Source organism: Lipotes vexillifer, unplaced genomic scaffold (genome assembly GCF_000442215.2).
Source record: "Lipotes vexillifer unplaced genomic scaffold, Lipotes_vexillifer_v1.1 scaffold172, whole genome shotgun sequence".
Classification (NCBI taxonomy): domain Eukaryota; kingdom Metazoa; phylum Chordata; class Mammalia; order Artiodactyla; family Lipotidae; genus Lipotes; species Lipotes vexillifer.
Genome location: NW_006776799.1, coordinates 963,238 through 982,154, shown reverse-complemented (window position 1 = coordinate 982,154; position 18,917 = coordinate 963,238). Strand labels below are relative to the sequence as shown.

The 18,917-nt window shown below is 35.9% G+C and overlaps 1 protein-coding gene across 3 annotated transcripts in view; it reads left to right on the top strand.

Annotated features, from left to right (window-relative positions):
• SGCE (sarcoglycan epsilon) overlaps positions 1 to 18,917 on the top strand; it is a 68,057-nt gene that overhangs the window by 18,583 nt on the left and 30,557 nt on the right. For 2 of the 3 annotated variants that reach the window (XM_007450647.1, XM_007450648.1), the window contains exons 2-4: positions 7,490 to 7,612; positions 9,456 to 9,613; positions 15,572 to 15,644. In XM_007450647.1, the coding sequence (XP_007450709.1) occupies positions 7,490 to 7,612; positions 9,456 to 9,613; positions 15,572 to 15,644 (354 nt within the window). The remainder of the gene's footprint in view (positions 1 to 7,489; positions 7,613 to 9,455; positions 9,614 to 15,571; positions 15,645 to 18,917) is intronic. The other variant, XM_007450649.1, reaches the window with a different exon arrangement.

Here is an 18,917-nt window from a genome sequence, read left to right as displayed (position 1 = left end):
TTCCTGCTGCCCTACGCGAGATCACTAAAGACCCTTCCTCTGGACTTCACACTATTTTGCACTAAATTACAGTCTTTCCCTTTTCTTCAGTTTCTTCTTTTTAACGTTGATCCCTAGAATTTCTGTCCTCTTTAAGCGTGTTCCTCCATTCCTATTTGATTTTGCATAAAGGTACTCTCTAACCGGCTGTCAGGCTCAGCTGAGTCATCTACTATGGTGCTCTTCTTAGTGAAATGCATTCCAAGGCCTTTACTATAGCATTCTCTAGAATCTCCATTTCTTCCTTTTTCAAATTTCATGCTCCCTCTGGACCTCAAACTGATTTTCTCCTTGGAACCTGAGCCATAACTGTAGTTCTCAAAATCGAAATGATCAGTACATCTTGAGGTAACCGGTTCAGATTATCGCATTCTCTTATTTCCTCAGTTTCTCTTGAACTCATTCTTTAGCTTCTACCTTCCTGGTCTCCTCCTCTAATTTAAATCCTATCATTATAGTTCTGCATTATTAAAATATCTTACACAGAGAGTAATGAGTTTACTTTAGTGGGTTGTAATAATGTAATGGACAGCCACCAAATGTATTACCTCATGTTAGCAAATCAACAAAATACGTAACTACCCTGGGTTCAAGTCCTGGCTCTTCCTCTTCCTAGTCCTGTAAGCTTGAACCTGTCATTCAGCCTCTCTGGGTTCAATTTTGTTAACTATAAAATGAAGGACTGAACTTGTTTTTTTGCATGCAAACTCCGATTGATGTTATCTGTCAGGAATCCTGGATTGAGTAGAATGCTGAGGCCATATCCAAGCAGGAAGTAATGCAGTGATTTGTCTCTTAGTAGAGAAAGTTTTTGGCACGCCCTGACAGGATGACATCTAAAGCCCCTTTCAATTGCAGTGCTCTATGAGACCAAGTTTATTGATTACCAATTAAAAATGGTTTGCAACCACTTTCCAGCTGACATTTAAGAAAAAAACAACAAAACAAACACATGATCATTCTATGGAAGAATCAGGATATTTAACTCTAGTATAGAAAAATGGTTTTAGTAAGTGGCTTTGGTTGGGGGGACGGGAATCTCACAAAGTAACCTTTCTGCTTCTTGTAGAAAAAGATCCAAGTAGTGGTTTCTTTTCTACCTCATGTAGAGAAAAGTGGTCCTATCTCTTAGAGGAGTGAAGTTTTAAAAGGCAATTTAATGCCTTCCCCATGGAAGCCCAGGTGTGGACTATCTGTGACTGAAATAAAACAATAGCTGACCACTGCCCAATGAATGGCCTTCAGTACTTTGATGTTGAGTAAACTTAAGGGGTGAAGGGCATAAACTTAAGGGGTGAAGGGCAGACTGCCGAGAAAAGCTTTTGATTCTAAGCCAAGATTTATAAAGCTGGATTGATAAAACACAGGGTAAATTTTAAAGAGGAAAAAAAAAAAAAAAAAACCAAAATAGGTTGTGTACCTGGCTGCATATTGATGCCTTTCAAACTATTTTTCTACAGACATTATCTGGTCTAGTAATTAAATTTCAATTAGACTATAGAAATAACACATTGAAAAATAAATTAGGAAGGAAACCATAAATATATCAAGCTCTGAAAACCCTGAAATGAGTTCTCTTGGTGCAGAGATATCAAATGGAATTCATCTCTTATAATCAATTCCCATTAATTGGTAGCAGCTTCTTGGAGTGCTGTGTATACAGGGGCTCTGAGCCTCATAAAGAGCTTTTAGCTATTAAAACTATAAAAGAGAAGTCAAGTCTTATTTTTTTTCTGTCTGTACTTACAGTTTCTAATTATCAGAGATGATCATATAGTAAAATAAGTTTTCAGCAATTGTATTTTTTGTGTAACTTTCTTTTTAATAATACTCCAATTCTTTAGCAGAAACGTGGTGTCTCTTCTGTAAATAGGATTTTGAGGAATTGGGATACCTAGTTGCTTAGGCAAAAGTTTATTTAAAAAGCTGTACCAGATAAGTGGCTATTCAGTATTATCTTTGTATTTTAAACACATTTAAAAGTCTTCTTCATCATTCTTACCCAAATTTTTTTCAAATAATACTTACTATTAAGGCAATACTATGAACAGTTGGAAAATATGCACTTATTTAACTAATTTGCACTCAGTTAAAGCACCCTTGTCATGTTTCCCAATGAGTAGCTTACGTCTTAAAACTCTCTGAACATGAGAGGCAAATTAACAAAATTGAAATGCTTTTGGAAATAGGCTTCAGTTTCTTATTAATAAATTACTTATTTTAGTGTGTTATGTTCTTAGGCTGATTTAGCTATTGCTAAGGTTAATAGATCACTTAATCAATAGATCTCTTCGTTTAAATTATGCAGTATATTTCCCACACATCAAATATGTAAGAAATTATTTTATACAGCACATTAAATCCCCTCCTTTTGATTTGACAGTTTGTTTACGTAACATATGGGTTGAATTAAGACTTTCTGTGGTACACTTATTTATTTCTGAATGCATTTAATACATAGAGTTTATGTTGCCACCTCCTCAAGTAATGGCTGTCTCCCAATTATAGTAAGATCATCGTTTCAGAAGTATACTGTGTCAGCTAAGAATCAGGAAATACATCACAAAAGGGTCTCTGGGTAGCCAAAATAGATGCAGCAAACGCAGGATCCTGTTTTTCACACCTAGCAGAGCCCTGCGTGCGTTAAAACAGTACAAATTTGTTCTTACTTTAACATGCAGTCCCACCTCACTTGGTAGCCTGGTTTCTAAACCTGCAGCGGATAAGTAGCAGCAAATTAGAAGGGATAGAGGAGCTGTTACAGGAAACATATGGATAGCAATGAGAAGTGACGGCTGACAACGTGTCTACAGATGAGAAAACAGAAAATCTATAAAACACACAACCATAAAAGGCATTAGCAGACGGTGACCCGCTAGTGCTACTGGGATCGGTAAATGACAAGGCAACCAAACAGTCCATAAGGGCATGACTGTATTATAGAGAGAAGTGCAATAATTGATGCGCCAAATGATGATCTTATGCCATAATGAAGAAGGGTCGACTGCTGAGTACTTTAGAAAACTCAGCTCTCTAAAATGTTTCCTTCGTTGGGGTTCCTGCTAAACTGAGATTTTACTGTATTCTCTCAAACTGCAAAAATTAGAAAATGATGATGTAAGTGGACCTTTTAAAGTGATTAATTTGTTGATAAAGCATCTATGAGAGAGAGAGAGATCACCTTGACGTGAATACTGACAATACTTTATGACTTCAGAGGAGAGACTTTAAGACTTAAATCTAGCTGAGACTTGCAGGGTGTCACACTCAGCAGCCAGTTTATAGTCATGTCCTTGTTCTTGATGCAGAAAAAGGGCTGATAGGGGTTCTCCGGACTCTTTTGTAGAGAGTGAACTTTGTATGTGCCTGTGCATGTGCATATGCCATTAAAAAAATCATTGTGATCATTGTGAAGTTTTATGCTCTAGATTCGTTAGCAATGCACCACCAAACCCTTTCAAAATTTGATGTTTACTAAACACATACAGATTTACTTTTGTTTTTAAGTAATTGTAAATAAGCACACAAATGTGCACCCTCATATTTTCATCTCAGTGTTGCTCCTATAGGGAGAGAATTCCAAATGGACTATTAATAAAGGAAGACAGGATGCTATTTAGCTAGCATGAGGTCCCACTTTATTGCTACCGCCATCACTGTCTGTTACTTGGTTCTTGGCTCTCTGCTGTCCCATAAGATACATTGTCGAAAATGGTTTGTAGTTTCTATGCCTTATGATTAAAACATACAGGGAACAGTTTTATAGAAAGATCTTGGTAGCATGTTAACAAACAATATTGGACCTGCATTTAGGGAGGGTGAAATATAACCCTGCCACTTGCCCACATATCCTTTTGATCTTTTCAACTCAGATATGTAATTTTTCCTATAAAAAATTCCGTTATTTATGACTACCTGTCTTCAGTTTTTAATCTTTGCAAATCTAGCTACCCTTGTGGTTTGAAGATGATGTTTTTGACCCCCTGTGGGTTGGACTTTTGGTTTAATTGTTTTGCCCATTAATGGTGATAGATTTGCACGGATTTAGCCACAGACTGGTTTCTAGTTTCATTTGTATCCAGTGGCATGTGTTTGCAGAGGTAATGGATTTGCAGCCCTAGACGATTGGAGAGCCATGCAATACACAGAGCAGCCAGACCCTGTGACCTCAGCTTGATTAGCATGGCACTGTATGCTTGTATATTTCAGAGACTGTTCAGAGATTTTTTTCAGAGATGTGTATTTCAGAGATTCTTAAAGGGTTTAAATTTCATTTTCAAGACTTTCTTTTAGGGAAAACAATATGTGTCAAGCTTACTGTTTGTGAGTACTACCTAGACATATGTGAGTGCAACATGTGTTCACTGTTAGGTAACAGACTTTTTTGGTGTTAGTGCAAACCCTATCAGTATTGTTTATATTGCTCATTGGTTAGAACAAGAGCCCATAACTCTGAATTCTCTGTGTCACTTTGTTGCTTTTGAAAGGAAGCTAGGTGTAAATACTGCCCAAATAGCCTCCGTTGAAGAGCTATTTGTTTTTGCAAGTAACAAATGGGAAAGGTAAGGTAAAGGGCACTTCTCTAAAGTGTTCTGTGGGTGCCCATAATTTAAACTGATGCTACAGAAAGGAAGTATTATTTTCACAAACAAAACATAGTGGCTTAGGCATTTTCCATTTCTAGATGATGAGTGTGTCATACATCTGTATCATGTTTTTCTCAAAGTGAATGGCATACTGTACTTACAGTGAAACAGGCTTTACTGCAGAGTTGCCAAGGTAACTGACCAGCAAGTATGCAGTTCAGCAGATTGCAGAAAGGCAGTTGTCCCCATGAATAAAGAAATGCGCATGTAATCTTAAAACCCAGGAGGGCCATGGTGGATTGTGGTTTGGCTCTGTAGATTGTAGAAATGTTGTTTGTTGGTTTTTTTTTGTTTGTTTGTTTTGTTTTATGAAAGCAGAAAGTGAGATGTTCTACACTAGTCCTTGAAGTGAGGTAATAAACAGTGACAAGTACCCTTTTATGGTTCTATTTTAGGCCCTGCCATGGGCCATATAGAAAATAGAACCATTTCAATATTATTAATATGAACAACTTTTCTTTTTGATTTATAAGCTAGCTTTTACCACCTTATGTCAGCAAAAACTACGGGAGACTGTTAGTATTTTATAATGTAAATGGAGGATGGTAACCCATAAACTGCTACACACATGTGAGAATTAATTTAGGTTACAAAACTGAGAATGAAGTTAAGTATTATATATATTTAGTCCACAAACATAAGAACTGTGTTTCCCTCTACAGTGCTTTGTATTAGAATGTATTCATCCATTTATAAAATTAGTCACATAAGCCAGACACCTTCTAGGTGCTGAGAAAATAACAAAGGTAAATAAAGTTCAGTGCTGGACTTAAAGGTGTTTTTAATCTCTAGAAAGAATAAATTGGATAAGCTCCAAAGAGATTCCTTTGAATTATGCAAAACATTCCTGTGCCTTGGATGTAGGATTGTGATCTAGAATTTAAACACCTTTCCGTATAGAATGAAATAACTTCTCACCAGGAGTTCACAGCTCTCCATAATTTGACTCATCTTCCCAGTTTTCCTCCCCGCCACCAGGATCTAGCATTACTGGCTTAATTCCCTTTCTTGAAAGGGCCCTGCAGTATCCCACTTTTGTATCTTGTACCTTTCACTGCTGAAATTGCCCATCTCTGAGTTTCAGAATCTTGCTAGTACTTTAAAAGCCATATTGAATTCTACTTCTTATATAAACCTTTCCCAGGTCTTTCCAGCTTCCATTGCTCTTCACCATCTTTCCAGGTCTTGCCAGAGCAGTTTGTCTCTCTGGGGTCATACCTAGTTAGGGGAGTGTTGGTCTCTCAAACCAGATGATGAGCTCATGAAAGGCAGGGACTGGGTCTCCTTCATCTTCACATTCTCCACAGCACCTAGCATTCAGCGGATGCCATGGAATCCAGCTGGTGAAAAATCTCTAATTCTCATCCTTACTATTTTTCTGTGATTCACTTATTCTTGTTTTTTTGGAATGGGACCATTTTCACAGGTGAGTAAATTGCTCTTGGGTAGAGAATGGGTATTCTAAACGCCATGGGAATGCTTACCAGTGCTAGTACAAAACAAGTCAGGAAAGAACGAGTCTCCCTATTACCTAATTTAAACCTAACTTGCCGCTTCCTTCCTTCTGTTACCCCAGCCTTTGAAGTTGTGTTTTTAGTAGTAAAGCTATGGATACATGAAGCTACAAGCCAAATATTTTAGTTCAGTTCCCCATTTTTGGCAGCCATCCACAGAACTGTAGGGGCAAGTTTTCACAGATAAAGAAACATTTTTGTGGGAGTTCCTATTTTTATGCTGAAAAATTCACTGTCAGTGATTTTGCCATCCAAGGGCTTTTAGTTGTGAGCCTGGGAGTGAGCAGCCTTGGGTTCTTAAGGTTAATTACTACATTTACAAAGCCATCAGTGACTAAGAGAAAGAACTTGCCTGATAGGGTTTATCTGTTTAAAAATTGCAGCCAGTAGCCAAACAGGAAGATAGAAAATCAAAAGAGATTGTAGAGGTGACAAGGGTAACGGCAGTAATGTGTTGGTGGAGATGATGATATCAGAGGAAAAAACAATAAGTTGAAACTAATCAAACCAATTTGGTCATTTTAATGTACTCACATCATGTATCTTAAGTAACCAGTAAATCATGAAATCTGCCCCATTTCACTTAAAGAAATGATTTGCACTGAATTTTATGATGTAATTGTTATTGCTTATTTAGGAGGTAGCATAATAGACTAGAATGTATGTGTGAATTATTAAATGTTGAGATCAGGTAAAGTGGAATAAATCATTTCCAGGAAAGATAGGGGGAGAATAATACTCAAAGAAAGAGTATCCAGTGCATTTTTATAAGTATCAATATATATGAAAGTCACCTTACATATATCAATGGTATTATGTAGTCTGATATGCTCTGTTTGGCAAACAGTTAATACAGTGGAGATTGTTACCATTTAAAAAAAATGACTCTTTATACTTTGCTTTGAAAAAAGGAAAAAAAAATTACACCGTAGCAATTATATAGCTGGTCAGTTCTCATGATGTATTTTGTTGGTAATAATCTCCATAAAAATTACAAAAGAGATTTCATGGATGTCTTTCCTATTTAATAATAATTTAAAATATTAAATATGCCTAATTCTGCTTACATAATATTTGAAAAGTCTATAAACACAGCAAGTTGAGAGTTGTTCCATGTTTTGTCCTAAAACCACTCCCCTTTAAAACAGACTTCTTAACAATCTTGCATGTTGCTTCAGTTTTCTCAGAAATTTCTACATAGTGAAACCCTTCTTTACAGTGTAAGTGAATTTTCAAAAGCAGAGCTCATTATTTGTCTTTCTGTCTCTTATCTTCCCTCTTTGTTTTCAGTGTACACTATTTTCTCCAAGGTGCACTCTGATCGGAATGTCTACCCATCTGCAGGTGTCCTCTTTGTTCATGTTTTGGAAAGAGAGTATTTTAAGGGGGAATTTCCACCTTACCCAAAACCTGGTATGTTCTGGCGGGAAAAAAAGTGGTTAATTTACTAAATTTTTCTTTTTGTTCAATGTGTGTAATCTAGATGATATATGATCAGATATTACTGACATTACTTGACATGGTCTGGATATGTGACAAATAGATTGTTATAGAATATTTCCCATTTTAAGATTAGAAATTTAATTACCGAAGGAAATAACTCATTTTTGAAATTTAAAGAAAGTGTATTTCTGATTTCCTAGTCTTGAGTTTTGTGCTTCTGACAAGTGATCTACCTATATTCTCAGAGAAATAATTATAGATGTACAATTACAATTTTACACATTAAGACTTAAGAATCTTACAGAGTACATTGATTTCTAGAAAACTATACATATGTTGTAGAAGAGAATGAAATATGGTATTAAGAAAGAGTTCTCAAAAAAACTTTTACAATATGAGATAATTTTATATAACCTCATAATCATATAATGGAGATTAATTTTTCTTCAAAGTAATACCAGTTGCGAAGTCCTATTTAATTTACTATCGGTTTAAATTATGTTATGTTGGATTGTCACAAATGCCATCAAATTAACGAAGATACAGAAAGAATAGCAAGAGAAAATACATTGTTATTATCACTCTTACTTAAGTGACAAATAAAAATGAATTTCTGAAAATTCCAGCATTAGAATTAATATAAATATTATTTTTGTGGATTATATGATGAATAGCATACCTGAAAACACTCATAAAATATAGTTAAGCATGTTCTCACCAGCATTCAAGAAACAAGGCAGTCTTTTCATCAATTACTTAAAAAATGTGTTCTCATGAGGGGCATTCCCTTTTTGCAAAACTATATAGCTAAACCTTGTGAGCAGCAGCTTCAACACTGGAGAAGAAAATGTAGTTAAGAGCATAGTTTTTGGAGTCAGCCAAGATTAAATTCTAGTTTCAGGGGCTTCCCTGGTGGTGCGGTGGTTGAGAGTCCGCCTGCCGATGCAGGGGACACGGGTTCGTGCCCTGGTCCGGGAAGATCCCACATGCCGCGGAGCGGCTGGGCCCGTGAGCCATGGCTGCTGAGCCTGCGCGTCTGGAGCCTGTGCTCCGCAACGGGAGAGGCCACAACAGTGAGAGGCCCGCGTACCGCCAAAAAAAAAAAAAAAAAATTCTACTTTCACCACGTAATATGACCATGAAGAATTAACATGGAAAATTACATATTTCATCAATAAAATTAGGGCTAATAAGAGTACTACTTTCATTGGTATGTTTGAAAATCAGATGAAATAGTGCCTGTAGAGGCCGGGCACATGCTAATAAAATGACACCATTATTATTTATTATTAATGTCATGTTATTGCAGTTCTTTTGGATTTGGATTTTTTCAACTCATCCTCCATTGTTTTTAAATTACATTATTTTTGTTTTGATGACACTTTTATAATTTTGAGATATCCCTTAAGATGAGTTTGATAGTGCTCAGAGTTTCATGAAAGGAAGGTTTCTCAGAAGAATGAATACATCAACATGATTAGGGGATTTTCCTGAAAGATAGTTGTCTCATTGGTAGAACTTTTCCACTGCTATGTGACCTCCTCCCCCCCAAAAAGAAAAGGAAATTTACCCCCAGATTGTATGAATATGCTTTCTTTGTTGAATCAGATTTCTAGACTAACTAAACAACCAAAAGGATTATTTTCTTACATGAGGCCCTAATCTAAATTCCCAGATGGATTTTTTTTTTGGTGTGTATTTAATTTGCTTACAAATGTTAAGAAGAAAAATTTTAGACACATTTTTATTGAAACAATCAAAGCAACATGTGAAAATAACTGTCTTATATCTTACTTCTGTGTTTCTTACCTAGGCGAGATTAGTAATGATCCCATAACATTTAACACAAATTTAATGGGTTACCCAGACCGGCCTGGATGGCTTCGGTATATCCAAAGGACACCATATAGTGATGGAGTCCTATATGGGTCTCCAACGGCTGAAAATGTGGGGAAACCAACAGTCATTGAGGTAATTTACTTAGAAAGAGCAAAATTATATTCTTGATTTTTTTGTAATTTGGGTTTCAAATGTTGTGATTAAAATTACACGGCAGTGGTTTTCAGTATTTTATGCATGAAAACACACTAGATAACATTTGGAAATGTACCATTCCTTTCTGTTCATCTACAGAGTTTTTTGTTTCAGCTTTTATGTAAAAAAGCGCCGTCTAAATTAGTGAAAAAAATTAAAAGGTATTTAAAAGAAATAAATTACTGTGAATTCTATTTAAGAAAATGAACAAAAACTTAAAACACTTATTTTCTCCAAATTTTAATTTCAGATTTCATGTTCATTCAATCATTAAGGAGACGTCTTCTGAGCCCCTATCATGTGCTGAACATTATGATAGGTGTCGGTGGTAGAAAGATGAATAGTAGCTGTGCCCTGCCATGTCTTACAGTTCAGGGGTTGAAGCACTGAATGGAAACCCAAACTTAGCCAGCACTGACATAACTGTTATAATAAGAAGGGGCTGTTTGATGCAGAGTTATAAGCGGGTAAATAGAAATTCACTAAGTAGAAGGAAGGCTATTTTAGGCAGAAGATGCAGCACATCAAAATCTTGGAGGCATAAACATAACCACATGGTCTTAGAGAACTACAAGTGTGGCTAGAGGACAGGATGCACTCCAGAGGGCAAATGATGGGAACGGAGGTGTTGATGTTGGTAGGAGCAGATCTTTGAGGGCTCTGTAAGCCATGCGGATATGTTTGACCTTTACTTTGGGAGTGATGATGGTGCTATAATTAATCCGATTTTTACCAGTACCTAATATCATACCTGGAAGATATTAGAAATTGAAACAAAAACAATGATGACATCCAGCCTTTAATGGGAATTAATTTTTTTTAATGAATGGATATAAAAGCTAAAAGTGTTTCACTCTTTACTATACCTAACAAAATCAGAATTGTAATGGCAGTTAACGGCAGGAGAGGCCTACTATAGTTTTATGCCTAGATGCCTCTAGGATCTTAAACTGGAATTTAACTCTTCAATTCCATAAAAGCTTACTGGTAGTGACCAGGGCACCAGCATAGGAACTGCTAGTGGAATTGCCAGGAGTTTGCATGTGTCCTGCATGGCATGTTTTCTACCACCAAGAATTTGTAGAATTTCTGTAGATTCTCAGGAGATTACATGCTTTGAGTTTTTCTCCAAAGTTTTAATCAGCCGTGGACTCTGGATATGAGCTTCCATGCTGGCTGAGAGAAGGTGTTTCTTCATTTGAACTGAAGTTTGTATTAACATGACATTTCAGTGATTTCTATCTATAAATCTGCTTTCTTAAGGCAATGTTGATATAAGATAGAAATATATGTAGATATAAGAAAGAAAGTTATTTGGAGTTATTGTCAAAATAATTTTAAAAATATTCAGTAAAGTTATAAAAGAAATATATAAATGTAAGTCACCACCTTGCTAGATTAAAAAAGAAAAACACAACCACCTTGAAGATTCAGAGAAAGCATTTAATAAAATTCAACACCTATTCTTGATAAGAAAAAAATAACTCTTAGCAAACTAGGAATATAAGTGAACTTCCTTAACCTAATAGGTTATTTATCAAAAATAATAGCAAACATCATTTTTTAATGGGAAAACACTAGAGGAATGCCATTTAAATTCAGGAAGAAAACAAGAATGACCCCCTGTATCACATCTATTACAGAATATATTAGAAGTCCTATCCAGTGCAGTAAAGAAAGAAAAAGAAATTTATAACTATTCGAAAGGAAGAAATGGAATAGTCAATGATATAAAGAGTCTATAGGCTATTAAAATCTTCAGAAAGCCTAGCAGTAAGCTATGGGATCAATATAAAAAATTTAGTTATATTTATTCATTAAATAACAAGTACTGAGAAAAATACATGTTTTTAAAAGATACCATTTTTTTAGTAGCAACAAAATTATAATGTACTTGGAATAAATCTAACAGAAGGTATGTAAGTTCTGTATGGGAAAAATTATAAAACTTTGTCGATATTGAAGAATGCCTATATAAATGAAAAGATAGTTCATTCAGGGATAGGAGGACTGAAAATCATGAAAGCATCACTTTCCCCCTAATTGATCTATAGATTCAATGCAGTTCCAATAAAAACATCTCAGTAGGTTATTTCATGGGTCTTGGCAACTAATTCTAAAATTTATAAAGAAGATAATAAAGCAAAATCAAGACATGCTTAAAGAAGAATAAAAAGGGGAAATATTTCTTTCCTTTCCAGATAGCAAGATTTATTGTAAATATGTAGTAATCAATCATAAGTTTGTATTGATACAGGGATAGACAAATTAACCAATGAATAAAATAGGGAGCCCGAGACAGATCCACCTACATAAAGAATAATGATATATGTCTAAAGAGATGGTGCCAGAGATCACAGATTAGGGCAAAGGAGGTCAATTTATTGACTGGTGCTCAGCATATGGCAAACATAAAATTAGATTCTTACTTCACAGGAAATACAAAACTCATGTCTAGGTAGATTAAGGATTTAGCAAAAATTTAAACTATTATATAAAACTGTAGAGGTGTATCTTTCTGAGTTTGGGGGAGGGAAAGATATCTTAAATAACACCGAAATTTTTTTATTTAAGATAAAAGATTGATAAATTTTACCATATTAAACTTGTGAACTTTGTTCATCAAAAGAAAACATTAAAGAAAAGACAACCCACAAGCTGGAAGATGGTATTTTAAATACATATAGCTGACTAATGATAAGTATGTAAAATATAAAAAAGGACTCCTACAATTTCAATAAGAAAAAGACATGAACAGACATTTCACCAAAGAGGAGACATCAGTGCCATTTAAGTAAAGAAACTCACTCTCCTCAGTAAGGAGGAATATTCAATTTAGAACCTCAATGAGAATTTTATCCTCAGTAAAGGTCATTGCAGTGGATATGGGCTGGAAAACGGAATACTTCACATAGCTGAGTATCACTGTACCCTATGATCTAGCAGTCCCACTTCCAGATATGCACTTAAACAATTGCAGGGAATTCCCTTACGGTCCAGTGGTTAAGACTTTGTCCTTTCACTGCTGTGGCCTGGGTTCAGTCCCTGGTCAGGGAACTAGGATCCTGCAAGCCACGCACCATGGCCAACAAAAAAGAAAAAGAAAAAGAAAAAGAAACACTTGCAAATGTCCACCCAAAGGCATGCACAGTCATGTTCACTGAGCAATGCGTGTATAGGAAAACACTGGAAACCCACAAACCAGTTGAGATCCAGAAGTCCAGCAGCAAGAGAATAGATAAATTGTGGGGTATTCGCACAGTGAACATTTATAGCAGCAATGAACTTAAGCTTGCCTGGCAACATGAATGAATGTTTTTAACGTAATGTTGAACAAAACCAAACAAACCCCAGAAGACTGCATACAGTTTACTATTTTTATAGGCACTCAAAACCCAGAAAAATGGACAATATATTTTAAGCATACATGCATGGATAATAAAACTATATTTAAAATGGGTGGGATGATAAACACAAAATCCAAAATGTTTACTCTGGTTGGAGAGAGGCAAGAGGCTAGGGTAGGAGAGAAACACGTGTTGAACCAGGCTTCACAGGGGTGCATTATACCTTACTACCAACATACAATGTTATGAGTATGTATCAAATAATATCTAAAAAGATGATGAGGGCTTCCCTGATGGCACAGTGGTTGAGAATCTGCCTGCCAGTGCAGGGGACACGGGTTCGAGCCCTGGTCCAGGAAGATCCCACCTGCCGCGGAGCAACTAAGCCCGTGCACCACAACTACTGAGTCAGAGCTCTAGAGCCCACGGCCACAACTACTGAAGCCCGTGCACCTAGAGCCCGTGCTCCACAACAAGAGAAGCCACCGCAATGAGAAGCCCACGCACCGCAACGAAGAGTAGCCCCCGCTCGCCACAACTAGAGAAAGCCTAAGCGCAGCAACAAAGACCCAATGCAGCCAATAAATAAATAAATTAATTAATTAAAATTTTAAAAAGATTATGAAAACTTAGCATATCTTTCATCTAACACAAGTATTGATTTATCTGTAAGTAACTCATTTTTACATCCATATATAATAACATATTTTCAGTGTTTAAAAATATTCTATTAATAATATAGTCAAAAGATTTTGCATATCTTAAACTAATTTAATCATATACATCCACTAATTAATTTATTCAGTAGCTACTTATTAAGCATCTAAAATAGATCAGCCACTATTTTAGAAATAGGGGATCAGAAAGTGCACAAACATGCATACCTCTTTGCTATGAAGGGCTTCACATCATGATAAGTAGAATTCGATTGAGGATATTACAGGATTTAAATATCTCATTAGAAGTCATAGAAGAATTGCATTCTGTTACAGCTGTTAAAATTAAGCATTAAATATAAATTCAGGTAATAAAATTCTTCCTCTGGATTCATGAAAGGTTCTTCACTCTCTTGTGTAGCCTCTGATTTAAAAATACTTATTAGAATTTATGAAATTTACAATAATGAAATTTGTGATAATTATGGGAAGGCTAGCCAGAAAAATATTGCCGTTAATCTGAAAATGTTTAATCTTTTTTTCTAGCATTAGCTTTGAGATATTATAACAAATAGTATCTAGTATTTTTTTTCCACTGAGAATATTATTAAATTTTTTGCAGGGCAAACTTTTAAAATCATGGGATTCCCAAATGTTTTTGCATTTCTTCATTTGCTTGTGAACAATAATGCCTCGTTAATTTTAATGACTAGTCTTAATTTTAGTGTTCAGTGTGAACCTAATTGATCATGTGTCCCAACAGAGAGCAGCAAAGAAGTCATTAAATCAAAAAGAAATTTGACAGATTGTGGAGAGATAAGTGCTTTTATCTTTGTGGAATAATACACGTTTCAGCATATGTACTTTGAAATATTGTTAAAGGTTTGGAATTTTTTATCCCAAACTTCTGATTTTCACTGTTCTCTCAAATAATATTTCTGATGAGTGTAATGTATTTTATTTAAAGCTCATATGTGATGCTATTAAAATCTTTGATACTTGTTTTTAAATGTGCAAGATATTTCTTTTCAGTTTGCGTCAGTTTCGTCTTTTTTGTCTCAGTGTCAACTACAGCTGCAGTTACTGCCAGAAGGCTAGTGCTGGGATGCTAAGACTTTTGCACAATCATTTGGGGTTTTTTTGAGGTACTGCAGGCCTGTCTGAGTGATTTAATATCTGTTATAAAGTTAATTATTCCTTGATTTTTGAAGCCATATCCTGTTGTTGGCCTTTGCTTTGTTTGTTGTTTGCAGTGGCTGTTTCTGAATTGACTTTGATGTAAGTTCATTGGCTCTGCAAACATTTACTAATATTTGACTCTGTGAAGGGATTGATTTGTGTTTTTGACCATTTGCCATCAGCTTCTTAGACTGTGATCCTTACTGCTCTACTCCCATTGTGAGATATGATTTCCAAAGGGTTCGTGACATTTCTTGACTGGTTGGTGTGCAGTTTAGTACTGAATGCAAACAACACAGAGATGTGCTTGTTTTAAAGTGTACTTTCTGGTATGATCCTTAAGCTCCATTTAAAAGTACACCAATATATTGTTTTGGCTTTTTTGAAATTTTAGAACAGCTCTGGTAAGTAATTCGTAATGGTTAGTCCATTTACTAATGACGCATCTGCATTGCTACTGGCACTTAACAGTCTTCTATAAAAGGGTTTTTCTGATTTTAACTTGTTTTAGCATGTTAAATATACCTAATTATCTATTTTCCCACAATATTGCTAAAAGCTCTGGATTCTTGTCCAGAGAAGGAATATTTTGTAAGTATATAAACAAATAATGAAAATGGAAAGAATGACAATTTGTTTTCATTTTGTCCTTAATGAATTTCATTTTCCAAATAACATTTTACTTCTTTAATATGACTTTCCTTTTCTAATAGATAACTGCCTACAATAGGCGTACCTTTGAGACTGCAAGGCATAATTTGATAATTAATATAATGTCAGCAGAAGGTAGGTATGGAAAAATATGTTGCTGATTTGTTTCCTTATTTGCAAGAAGTATTTCATTATATTTTATATGTATGTAAAACATAGTTAAGGATTTTAAAGCACCACATACCTACTATAACTAATGAAATAGTAAAATGTAGAAAACTAAGCAATATTTAATTCATTATAAAATATCATGATGTGTTTTGGTGCTGAAAACCTCAGGGTAGGGAACCAAATGTAGAGGCCACTTATTTTCTCCAGGCCTTGGTTAAATCATCTGTAAAGTGAGACTAAGAATACTATTTCTCTCATAAGTCTGAGGTAAGGATGCCATCATTTAAGTCTCAAAATGTGCTTGACATAGGGCTGATCATAGAATGCATGATTGGTATTATTTTACTTTCAAACCTATCATCGGTGGTAGTCTGGTTGTATATGATGATAAAGAGTTGTTGATGGACAGAAATAAACCATAGCTTGGGTCACAGTCTCCTTTCTGAATAGCTAATCATGCATCTGTAATTGCTGGAGTCCAACAACAATTTATTGTTGCACATGCTTGAATTGTAAGTGATGCCTAAGGATTTAGAAGGTTAGGGACACAGGAGAGATTCCAAGAATTGCACTCTCAAATATTCTGATCCTGTTTTGGCATTCAATGGGAAAAATACATGCCACTGAACACTTTGTGGTTAAAGTTTATAAATCATGGGATACTATACCAGATATCATTTATGAGGGTGACAGGAGAAGAACTGATACAGCATTTTTTCCCCCCAAAACAGCAAAACAGTTGTGCATCCTGGATAGGAAAATTCTTACTTCTGTTTACTAGTATGATTGAAAACAAATAAGCAAACACAACACATTTTATCAGAGCCTACTAGTTTGGAATTCATAATAATTCAGTAAAGGCTGAGTGAAAAATTACCTTTACAGTATATGAAAGAAAGCAACTTCGATAGAATTGATAATGCAGTACATAACTGGGGAGAAGATTGCTGGAAGTTTTTGAAACCCTGAGCATGAGTTTTTTCCCAGGCATTTTAGCTGTAATAATTGCAGACAACAAATGTGCTAGTTTAAAATTTAAAATGACCTTCATATATGAAAAGAAAGTCCAAGTACCAGTTCCTTTGGCCTGGACAGAAGACCCTCTACCCACTTTTCTACTTCCCAAGGGCTTTTGGAAGGTATTCATGTTTGGATCAAGGAGATTTTTATTCTTGACTCCAATTGTAATTGGACACTTGCATCCAGTCCAAGCTGTCCTTGTAGAATTTGGAATACCTTTAATGAGCAGAATGGTTGCAAAGTTCCCTTTCTCCTTGGGAATCCATCAGTTTAGTTATATACTTCCATTGCACTGGGCTTGGACCACAAACCTCACTATTATGCTCTCAGGGGGACTCAAAACCCTTTGTCAGGTATGGGAGCCCCTACAAACTGAAAGGTAGCCTGGCCTACAGTTCTGAATCTCCTCCTTCTCAAGTCTGGTCTCAGTCCTGTCAATACAGAGTACACAGGCATCTGCCAATACCGAGTACATGGGTCCACACACGTGTACTCAATACAGAGTACACATGTGGGGACCCATGTTCAAGCAGATACTAATGTAAGACTGTTAGATGACTGAAGGATTGAAAGTTGGCATTAGGGGCTACTTATTTAAATCAGGGTTGAGGGAGCACAAGTACGTGGGTTTTGAAAGCCTCCTTTTACATAAGGATCAGTGGCCCAGACTCTGAAAATCAGTGCACCAAATGGCAGGCGTTTTTCCTTGCTTGTCTCGATGGAAGGCATGTGGACACTAGGACGTACATCTTTGAGCATGGCCTGTACACATGCCGTTTCTCCTGGATAAGGTTAGGAAAGAAGTAACAAGGGTTAAATATCCGGATAACCATGCTCAGTGCAACTCCCTGCCCAGCAGTCTCCTGCTCTGGGAGACCTAATGGGAAATTAGTCATGTAGAAACATACAGCATGGAGCTCAAGGAGAGTACATAGAGTGATTCTCTAAATTGGGTTTAGTGCCTCAGAGGCCTGTCACCAATCTGTTGGCCTACTGTTCCCTTGGCCTCTGTGCTATCCAAATATAGCAGGCACGGGATTTCCCCAAAGTTAGAAAGCTACTGTGACTCATCTCTGGGAGGCCTGGCAGGCAGCACTTGGCCGGGTAGACGGCAGGCAGCTGCACAGCCTGGAGCCTCGGAGGGCGTGGCGGCCGCAAGTCTCAGAAAGGACCCATGGAGGGTCACATGGATTAGGGAAAGCCAAGTAACAGTTCTCCAAGGAGTAGCACTGATAATAAGGAAAAAGTTTTGCACACTTTTTTAGAAAAATTTCACTGAATAAAATTAATAGATGATAGACTTCTAGCATACCCCAAAACTAGATTTGGTATTATTTATAAATATTATTTATTGCCAAGAAACTGTTCTTCATGGCATTTTTCTGCATGACTGTTTCTCAGTATGGGGAAAAATGTAGCATGATTAAGCTCCTGTTTATCTGTATAAAACAGGAAACGTATCAGTATAAAACAGGAAACTTATCTACATAAAAGAGAATAAACATAGCATATTTTGGAAGATTGCAGATGGGCTATACATCAAACAAATCTCACAAAATCATAAGCAGAATAAATTACAGGGTAGGGGATGAGTAAAGAGTCTTCCGTGATTAGGGCTCTGGAAGACTTAGTCTTTAGGGAGAGACACCACACTCCAGAAAACTCTCCTGAAAACTCGAAAGCCAGAATATCTCCTTGATTTCATCTCTGGCATCAAATGTTCTTTAATATTAAAGAGGCCTGATGATAAATGAAGTCATCAAGATTTCAGTTATTTGTCATATAATTTTAGTTTTTTGTTTACTAAACAAGAATGGAATAAAAGATAAAAATAGTATAAGAAATAAGAACATATAGTACATGAGTTTTAATGAAATAAGTCAGAGGATATACATAATATAATTATTGTTGGGGACTTTAAATCCGTGTATAGTCCAGACGTATTTTTTTTCCTTTTAAGTAAAGTGCAGAATCCAAGTAATTAACTTGTGCATATTATTGTAAGAATTGCTAAAGTTTACCATTTTCTCAGTTCTTACTCTATATTGGGAGCTCCACTGAGCACTTTATATATACAGCCTCTTTTAGCTTAGATGAAAATCATATGAGGTAAATTCAAATGATCGAAAGATCAGCTTCCCTTTCTGAACGTATGGAGAAAAATACAAGTACCTGCTTACCTTCTGCTTGTGAGTGTTAAATACGGTAATTCACCTC